Genomic DNA, 10,167 nt, shown 5'->3' with positions numbered 1-10,167 from the left:
CGTTCCGCCGTGAACTTTGCTTAGGGGAGCGAGTGGAGTGGGCAAACATCTCCCGACTGGTGGAGTGGGCAAACATCTCCCGACTGGTGGAGGCCGTCCGCCTGTCGGAGACGCAAGATCGGATATCGTGGTCCTTGGAGCCAAATGGGAAGTTCTCCGTGCGGTCTTTGTACAAGAGCTTATTCCAGGGCATTCCCCACAAACACTATGGGATAGTGTGGGAGATCAAGGTGCCACTCAAAGTCTGTATCTTTTTGTGGCAATTATCGAAACGTCGACTCCCCTCCAATGGCAACATCCGTAAGCGTAAGGGTCCATCCAATGGTACTTGCGCCCTTTGCATGGAGGTGGAGGATAACAACCATATCTTCTTTAGATGCCCGCTGGCGCGCTTCATGCGGAGTGCGGTCAGAGACCTTCTTGGTTGCTCTTGGAACCCCTCGTGCTTTGCCGACATCTTTTGGTATATGCGGGTCCACGTTGGCCAGACTCGGAGAGTTCTTTGGTTGGCGTGCGCTGCCCTACTTTGGTCACTCTGGAACGTTAGAAACAAATTCACCATTGAGGGTGGTTTTCCAGCTAACCCGGCTGACGGTTTGTACAAAATGACTGTATACTTGCAGGTTTGGAAGCTTCTGGCTAGGAGAGGAGACCGTCAAGCGGTGGAGCTGGTGATTGGCAGGATCCGAGCTCTTCATGCTTCTATCAGAGATAGTGTCTAGTGCTCCCCACTGGGGCAGAGTGTTGTCAGGTGGTGTTCGGTGTCTCTAGGCGGTAGGCTTTGGCGTTGGGGCGTCGCCTCGCCGTCTGGTGAGCTAGGTCGACCACCTTGTATCTTGTGTTGTCCAGGTCGTGTACCATGTGCGTGTGGTTGTGTGGAGCGTCTCTCCATCATGTCGCGTCTTGTTTGAGTTGTGGATGATGTATGAATACTACCGTTGGGGCTTTATTAATTTAAAGCCGGGCTCTGCTTGAACCTTTTGTTTAAAAAATGATAAATGAACAAGCAAGCACAATGCTTCTTCAGTAAGAATATTAATTCTAGGCCCCCAACACTTAATAGCATCAGATTATTCTTTGAAAGTATCTGTAATAAGGTGTACCCCACCGTACCAAATAATACATCGTTTATTCTAGCAACTGATCTTGACTGCATGATCCAGATTCATGTCGGCATCTCGTCTCTCCATTTCCTTTTCCTTTATTTTCTTCATATATATCCTACAGTACATAACAATCAGCTGTCATTTCTCCTAGACATTGACGACAGAAAGCGACGGAAAATCAGAAAATAAACCGTGTAAAATTTCGAGTGGCTGAAACAAAATGCTTTTTATCAGGGAGTCAAGTGTAAAGGTGGCGTGGCAACAGTCAACAGCTTGGAGCCTCTGGAGAGTGGGAGGCCTGCCCCCCGCTTCTCCTGCTCTGCCGCGGTGGCTCGCCGTGGCGCGGCGGGGCCCACCCGTCGGCAGCGCAGACCCAATTTATTTTCTTCATATATATCCTACAGTACATAACAATCAGCTGTCATTTCTCCTAGACATTGACGACAGAAAGCGACGGAAAATCAGAAAATAAACCGTGTAAAATTTCGAGTGGCTGAAACAAAATGCTTTTTATCAGGGAGTCAAGTGTAAAGGTGGCGTGGCAACAGTCAACAGCTTGGAGCCTCTGGAGAGTGGGAGGCCTGCCCCCCGCTTCTCCTGCTCTGCCGCGGTGGCTCGCCGTGGCGCGGCGGGGCCCACCCGTCGGCAGCGCAGACCCAATTATCTGAAATAAGTTAAGGCTGTTACATTCCGTGCGTTCTCAGCGATTGGACGGCGCCGAACGTCACCGTGTGGGCCAGATTGGTGCGTGTGTCGCTGTATGGGCCTGGCCCGCTGCTGCATGTCCGCCGCGTGTTGAGTTGGGGTACTCTTACCATCGGTGCCTGGTGAGTAGGCGGTTTGACCGAGCGCATTAGATCGATTTCTCCTGGTGTTCTTCCTGGCCGACGGCGGCTGTGCTCTTCAATTCTGGCCGCTCCTCTATCTCCGCTGTTAGATCTTGCCTGCTTTCGATTTTGGCCGGTCCTCTCTCTCAGCCCTGGGGGATCTTGCCTGTTGGTTCTTGCTTCTGCGATTTGGTCTGGACGGGGCGTTTCTCCAGCGGGTTTTCTTTGCATGTTCGTTCGGCCGGCGGGGTTATCCGTGGTGTGTTAATTCTTCCTGATCTTTCACCTCTGCATTTGTTTATTATTTTTCCTTTCTCCTTTATCTCCTCATCTTCACCCGCTCCGCTCGTGAGCAGGGCAGTGGCGCTCGGCCGGGTCTTGCATGCAGTGTCGCGGGGGCGCCCATGGGGGGAGTTGAACTGTGGGATTCGAGGCTGGACGGGCGTTGTTGAGTTGTTGAGGAGTGCACTGTTCGACCACCTCCGAGGGGATGTAGTCCACCGCGGACATCCCTTGGCTCACTTTGAAGTGCACCATGTCGAGTTGACGTTGCATATGGTGCATGCTTGCTCCATGTCACCTGCAAGCCGGAGCGTGTGGATCTCATCCTTCATGCAGCAAAGCCGTTCTTCTAATAGATGATGTCACCGCTGGTACATGCCTGCGGGGTGGAGTGAAGCGGATGGCGCCTCCGGTTGTTTGGTCTTCTTCCAGTGTCCCTAAAGAGCTGATTGTTCTATCCCGGATTTACTCATAAACCATGTTTTGAGTTGCAGGTTCTTGTGGTTCTAGCTAGGAGTCCCACGAATCTTGCAAAGAGAATGGCCGAACACTTCTCCATCTATGATTCATTCTTCTCTCTTTGAAGTTTCTGAATTTTCTGAAAGTGGCCATTGTTTGTTTCTAACTGTTCAGTATGCTTCAGCCGTATAGATACAGAAGGGGAGCTGCTCATGCGATTCAGAAATATAAAAATAAAAAAGCAGGTACATAATGTTACTTTAGTATGATGTGTTGTAGCTCCCATACAGGAAAACGTTATAAATTCAAGGTTTCATCTAGACTCTGTTACTTGAATGGATGGTGGAATGCAGATTCTCGGATGTGCAATTCATTTTCAGTGTAACTGCCTGATGAAGTATTATTGTGATACCAGTATATGCCATATGTCCAGTTCTTACATGATTTGATGTATTTTCACCTCAAGATTCCTTGGGTAGATATTACATGCATTTTATGTGGACATATACATGCACTTTGTTTTTTTATTATTGTAGTCTACCTCTGATTTTTATTATTCTTAAATGCCCACACTACATTATTATTGGCATATAACAGTGGCTACAAATGTTACTTAGCTTTTCTGTACCAGTAGGAATTGAAGGAAAAAAGCACGGATTTAAATTTCTGCCCTGGTGGTATTTTACTGAGACTTTGCTAAGTGACTGAAGCTAGAAAGTAACGTTTCATGTATTTATTACGAAATATACAAAAGAAGTATGGATGAAGGTTATCTTTCGAGATTATATTGATCCTTTGCCCCTTCTAAAACTCATGACAACAATTTTTTGTGAGTTCTACTCCTTTGGTCAGCATGAAAATAATTTTGTTATTTTCCCTTTGTTCAGCACGATTTCTTACTGATCATTATAAACAGCCTATTTCCATCATGCCGGTATTTAAGGTTGATATGTGAGTGGTACTTCACATGTGTGATTGTTTTAAGTTATTCCAGAGCAGCTCCAACTAATCACGTTCCTATGAAGTGATATATTGTCAAGTACAAATCCTCATCTTCAGCAAAAAAAGAGCGCATCAGTATTCTGTATAGATGATTTTGTTATGTCATCTTATCTCTGTTAAACATGTTATTACATGTCTAACCATTCAGATAAACAGCCGGTGGCATGTTTCTGATTTTTTTAGCAACCGGTTTTATTAGTTTTGCAACCATAAATTTCTGAAGTTCAATAATTTCCGTTACAGGATTATCAGACCTTCAGACCTTTCTGCTGACGTTGGACCTGCCTTAATTGCTGATGGAGTATACTATTTCAGTTCTTACTGGAGATATGGACAAACAAGCTTGCAATCATATAACCAATCTATTCCATCCTCTTATGTTCAAAATGCATGATTCTAAGGGAGTTTCGGTGGAAGGTTCTTTTTTCCGATCCACTTTTGTTGTCTTTCTAAAAGAACTTGTTGTACTAGATTCTTTTCGTGCGGGGGTGCATTGGATACCGGTTGTATTTGCTGATGTGATATTTTATTTAATATTATGATCCATTTGATTAAATATTCTGAATTCTTAAACTATATTTGTTGATGTGATTTTTTTTCACTTGCTAGGTTCTTGCACATGCTCGAAAGAAAGTGTCGATGTTTTTCTTCACAAGTTGAGTCATATCTAGGTCACAATCATCAATATAACAAGACCAACACTGCCCCATTCATTCTAATCTGTCTTTTAGTTATCCAGCTGGAAGGAATGGAGACATTGAGTGCGGTCATTGACAGTGTCGCTAAAATTGTCTGGCTGTGAGACAAATTAAAGCGCTCCCAACTATAATGATATTAACTAGCGTCATGCAGGCGGCGAGGCGAAGCTCGCCTATCATCTAGTCAATGATAAGCCCGGAAACGGCAACGTCGAGACGGGGAATCCTCAAGAAAACAAAACGACGGGACGATACGAGCACAGCACGCTATTCATTGCTGCCCTGCTCTGCGCGAGCTCCCTCCTGCCTCCGCCTCCCAGGACCAGGATCTCTCCCCGGCCGCCTCCGAACGACCTCGGCGGCGACGGCGACGGCGACGGACAGGTAGATCGTGGCCTCGCCCCGCTCCTCTCTCTCCCCCGGGGACCCCGAGGTACGCGCGCCCGCCCCCTCCCAGCGCCCGCAATTCGATCGGATCGCCTCGGATTCGGCGACGGGCCCGCCTCCGCGCGCGCGCGCTCGCTCGCGGGCTGACCGGACCGGGGCGCTGCAGGATCGGATCGGACCGGGCCGGCCGCAGAATGGGCGGCCGCGATGGCTAGCGAGGCCGCGCGGCGGAGGAGGAGTTGGCGTCGCCGGAGGCGGCGGTAGCGAGTACCATGGTGCAGTGCCTGGACGGCGCGAAGCAGATCCTCGCGGTCCTCTTCAGCTGCTTCGACCTCGAGCTCAAGCAGCCGCGCGGGCTCGACGACCCCCAGCTCCTCGCGCGCGAGACCGTCTGTACGTTCCCCCGCCTTTGTTTCCGCCCCTGTTTCTGTACTTATCCGCAATTGAACTGACCTGTGTGCGTGCTGTGGCGCAGTCAGCGTGAGCGAGGTCGAGGCGCTGTACGAGCTCTTCAAGAAGATAAGCAGCGCGGTGATCGACGACGGCTTGATCAACAAGGTAGGCGATGGTTCATGACTGTTTGGTTCGCACCTCGATTTTCTGTATCATCACTGTAGATCGTACTTTGAGGAAAAAAATTAGGGAATTGTGGATCATTCCTCATGTGCTGTGGTTCTCATCTGCTGGCATTGTGCAGGAGGAGTTTCAGCTGGCGCTCTTCAAAACGAGCAAGAAGGAGAGCCTCTTCGCTGATCGTGTAAGTCCACATTAACTGAATGCAGTTGATAGCTCTGCACTACTCATCACTCCGCATTTGGTTTTGCCATGCAAGCACTTGCTATTTTTAGGGACTTGACGGCAACCGGGGGGCTCTTGGTTGTTTTGTTCTATGTCCAATTGAACTCTATTCGGCGCATCAACATATATGGATGCAGCGATACATGAGACAATTCAGTCATAATTATTGTGTGCAAATAGTACTATGAATCATCCGGAATTATATTGACCCTCGCCTCAGATATCCGTGCATCAACCCGTTATTCGGTCATGCACGCGCATGGTTTTTGAGTCGCCGAGTCAAGTCAAGTCGCCGAGGCTGCGACTCAGTGTATAGTCGACCAAAGTCGCTGTATAGTCGCCATAAGTCGCTGTATAGTCGCGAGTCGCCGTTATTTTTGGAAAACGACTCGGCGACTATTCAGCGACTATACAGCGACTCAAAAACCATGTGCACGCGGTTGTCTGAGTCAGACTCAGATTCGGCAGTACGATTCGGCAAATTTTATTGGACAGAGAGAACAACTCCGCGATTCCGATACGGATCCGGGCTGTCGGATTCAGACTTCAGGCATTGTTTTCCAAGCCATACCAGCTATTACTATATACTCCTCAGTGGTTTTGAATTAAGATTTAGTACCCTTTCTATCATGTGTCCCCGGCTCCCCGCTAAAGATCTTTCTAAGTATTGTCCATTGGTTAATCATGTGAGGAGGACGCCTACTGTTCGCTACCTTCAACCTGCGGTCAAGACAATCTGATCCGAGTGTTCACCTCCCGTGGCACATACAGTGCCCTTTGTCCTGCAGATGCTTCCTCTTTTTTTTGCCTAGCTCAGAAGTTTGTAGGTTTCTCCCTCATTCTCCCTGATCGGGTGTATACCATCATACATGCTTTCTAATAATATATGTGAAGTTTCTTGAATAAAAAAATGTAGCATTCCTCTTTATGGAAAGTCATCAACTTACCATGATGGACCTATCATTTTCAGCTAGAGAGTTTCCTTTGAAAAATTGAAGCTAAACACCTTGATTATTATATGTAAAAACAGCTGCATGGATTTTGTCGAATAATTTTCCTTTTCTCTACAAATCATCTTAGTGTGTCTGTCCTTAATATTTCCCCTTCCCGTACAGGTGTTCGATTTGTTCGACACAAAGCACAATGGAATTTTAGGGTTTGAGGAGTTTGCTCGTGCATTGTCAGTGTTCCACCCAAATGCTTCAGTTGATGAGAAAATTGACTGTAAGTCCAGTTATCTTGTAGCTAGAGAATTTGTTTCCCAAATATGCAAATATATTCAGGCTCCAGGTTGTATCATCACAATGGTGATGCCTATTCTAATTTTATTATATGCAAGGATTTGCCAAAACTAGTCCAATCAATGATTTCTAGACACTGTATTTGTGTTGGTGGTTGAATGAAAGAATTTAATGACTTTAATATTTTGTGTTATGCTCCTGCTTTATCACTTCACCTGTTTGAGCTGGAAAATCTGAAGCTTGTGTCGTCTTTTACAGTTTCATTCAAGCTATATGATCTTAAGCAACAAGGCTTCATTGAGAGGCAAGAGGTACTGATACTTTATCCACAGTGTGGTGTGGTGGTCCGTAAGGCTAGTATGTTGGCTTAATATATTAGCTTGTACATCAGTGGAAATAATTCAGAATGTTCCTTAAATGTCTCTGATACATGAGATCATGGTTTATTTAAGTTGATGTTTTTGTACTTCATGGCCTTGTCGGTTATCTTGAGTATTTGGAGTGACCATATATGCCACACAACTGATTAAAGGAAGTCCCAGACTTCCAGATGGATCACTGGTTAAAGTTGTGAAACAATACCCTGAATGTAGAAGCAGTGTCTGGGTAGTGCTGTTGAAAGATTGTGCTGAAGTTAAGGGACCAGTATAGATGAATTCTTGGTTTTGTTCCGTTCTAATTGAGGTTTTATTCCCAACAATCCAACATATTGCAGTGGTACTTATTTATTGAAAATCAGGAATTATATCTTGTAGCTTTGATTGAAGAACTACAATGTTATTCTTGAAGCTAAACAATTATGTGCAGTGTGTCACCCTTTTGGTTGAGCTCTTTTTGTTTGCTTCATCTCAACAGTTTATATATTTGGTTATCAGGTTAAGCAGATGGTTGTTGCTACACTTGCAGAGTCTGGAATGAATCTTTCTGATGAAATTATAGAAAGCATAATTGATAAGGTGTGTGTTACAGTTATCTGTGTATATTTGTTATTCATTTTGGTTATAGCGTGTATTACGCGTTAATTTACTAGCTTGTGTTATGTAGTGATTCTTAATCCTTGTTTATGACAGTTCTACACAGCATTTCTATCAGTGAATCACTTATATTCTGTTTTCCGTTTTTATTTCCAAGACAAGTATTCTTTGTTACATCCTTTGCCCATGCTATTTGATGAATTTTAGGGAGTTGCTATAAGAAAAATCAGACTTCCCTTTTGCTGCTTGGTAATTGTAACTTCCCATGCTAAATTTTTTGTTGTTTCTTTCTTATGTTGAGACGTTTGAGGAGGCCGACACGAAGCATGATGGAAAAATTGACAGGGAAGAGTGGCACAATCTGGTTCTTCGGCATCCGTCTTTACTGAAGAACATGACTCTCCAGTACCTCAAGTAAGATAATATCTTTATATTCGCTTAAACATTTTATTTGTCTATATGTTGGTCCTTTTTATGTGTATCTTTCACATCGTGTTTCACTTGAATGGTTTACTGATGCTCATGAATAAGGAGTGTTAGGAATTTCATTTCCCGTTTAGTGTTAAGTTACAAAGAAAATAAGTTCTTTGTATTTACTCATATTATTAGTTTTTCCGTATGTTGGTTTTCTTCATGTGTATATATCTTCCACACCACGACACAGCGCTATTCACTCATCTTTCACAGTTAACTGCTGCTCTCGAATATAGAGTTATAGAAATATCGTTGTACACTTAGTGTCAGGTTACCACTGCATTATCTTGTAAAGCGAAACAATGTTGTCTGGAGAGTCACATACTTGAGATGTGGTAAATCAAACTTCAGCTATTTACATGCAAATATTGCTATTGAGTTAAGTGCACTGGCTCAACTATTGGAGTTCTCTGCCAACAGTTAGTTTAATTTCATGCGATATTGATGCACCACACCAAATTATTTGGAACAAATGTGATCAGTTATTGCCTCAGCTTCAAGCAAGCTGCTTCATGTGATGTAGAATTTTAATATCTTCTATTTCTATAGCAAAATTTCATGTATGTTGACTTTCTGAACAAATTTCCACTACTTCGGTTCTTTATATATTTCTTAAGCTAATTTTGCCATCGATGAGCAGGGACATCACCACGACATTTCCAAGCTTCGTCTTCCATTCTCAGGTCGATGATACTTGAAATTCTTGCACTCCTTTCGGAAACATCAGAAGATAAGCTCATGGTGATTTTGTAAGGTTTTGGCATTGGACTGTTTGGATTGGCAGAGTGGTGCTCTGAAGGATGTTCAATTTGAGAATGTGATTCATTGTTGTTAAATAACCTTGCTTCTTTCATTTGGAAAAGTTAGTACGGTGGGAGCCTTTGGGCGAGCTGTAATCTATATCTGAAGCTCACATTTTCTCCTCTCCCTTATTTTTGCTTTGTGGCTGGTTAGCGATCAGGTCCACTTCTCTGAGAATTCTGCTGTGTGTACAGAAATGGAAACGGCCCTAATATGGGTTTTATTAATCTTTTGCTGGGATTTTTTTCTGTATCATTTTGCAATCTAGTAAATGTGGCAGGAAAAATATTGGATTGCGTTACCCTGTCTAGTTTGAAACATTTTTGGGTTCATCCAACAGAAATTAGGGCTACAAAATATTCTATGTCGTATCTTTTCGGCAAGGTTGACTCACATTTTAAGTTACTTGCAACATCAGCATACATGTGCGATTGCACGCTCATGATTATAGCAAACGTTTGGCATGGTTTGGGTTGGCTTCTACTCTTTTTTCCCAAACTTGCAATAACCCAAAACTCTAGTGCTGATAAAACCGTAGACTTCACATCCACGATAAAAATTCATAAAAACAATAGTATTCACAGTACTTCAAATTCACATCAACCATAGTTTTCACATTAGTTCAACTTGCATTCAAAGTAAAGATTAGAAAGTTCGAATTCAACTACTCCTTTTCTTGCTCCTTCTGTTTCTCGTTGGGTTCACCATCTTGCTCCGGTGCTCCTTCGGTGAGTTTAAATTCAGCTTGTTTCTTTTGTTATTCACTTCAGGTTGTGGCAGTGGAGGTGTTAACAGAATACTTTCAGCAACCGTGATGACCAATTGAAGGTTAATTGTGGGTTCAATAGTGCATAAAGGGATGCCATGAATATCTATTTCTTCTATCTTCAAAACCCTCAAAAGCCATGGCTTTAAAACGCGGGTTCAACATAAGATTCACCTTGAGTCGATGTCACATAAATTTGGGATCTAGTTCCTTTTATTCCCTTGGGTCACTTTTCTCTGTGTTTATCCTTTCCATGTACTTATCCTAGAGCCGGTCACAGATAAATATGATCAAACGCCATGTATTTCAAAAAAAGAACAAGTGCATAAATAGAAGGGTAGAACACATACCA

The 10,167-nt window shown here is 43.9% G+C and overlaps 1 protein-coding gene across 1 annotated transcript; it reads left to right on the top strand.

The window, feature by feature from the left end:
• The first annotated feature begins 4,995 nt into the window (after positions 1 to 4,995).
• LOC124652034 (calcineurin B-like protein 2) lies at positions 4,996 to 9,276 on the top strand. The gene is made up of 8 exons (XM_047191057.1): positions 4,996 to 5,154; positions 5,237 to 5,319; positions 5,459 to 5,518; positions 6,675 to 6,783; positions 7,059 to 7,111; positions 7,676 to 7,756; positions 8,076 to 8,188; positions 8,889 to 9,276. The coding sequence occupies exons 1-8, from the start codon at positions 5,034 to 5,036 to the stop codon at positions 8,944 to 8,946; spliced, it is 678 nt and encodes a 225-aa protein (XP_047047013.1). The 5' UTR covers positions 4,996 to 5,033; the 3' UTR covers positions 8,947 to 9,276.
• Positions 9,277 to 10,167: the final 891 nt, after the last annotated feature.

The sequence above is a fragment of the Lolium rigidum genome, chromosome 5 (assembly GCF_022539505.1).
Source record: "Lolium rigidum isolate FL_2022 chromosome 5, APGP_CSIRO_Lrig_0.1, whole genome shotgun sequence".
NCBI classification, from domain to species: Eukaryota; Viridiplantae; Streptophyta; class Magnoliopsida; order Poales; family Poaceae; genus Lolium; species Lolium rigidum.
This window is presented reverse-complemented; position numbering and strand designations above follow the sequence as displayed.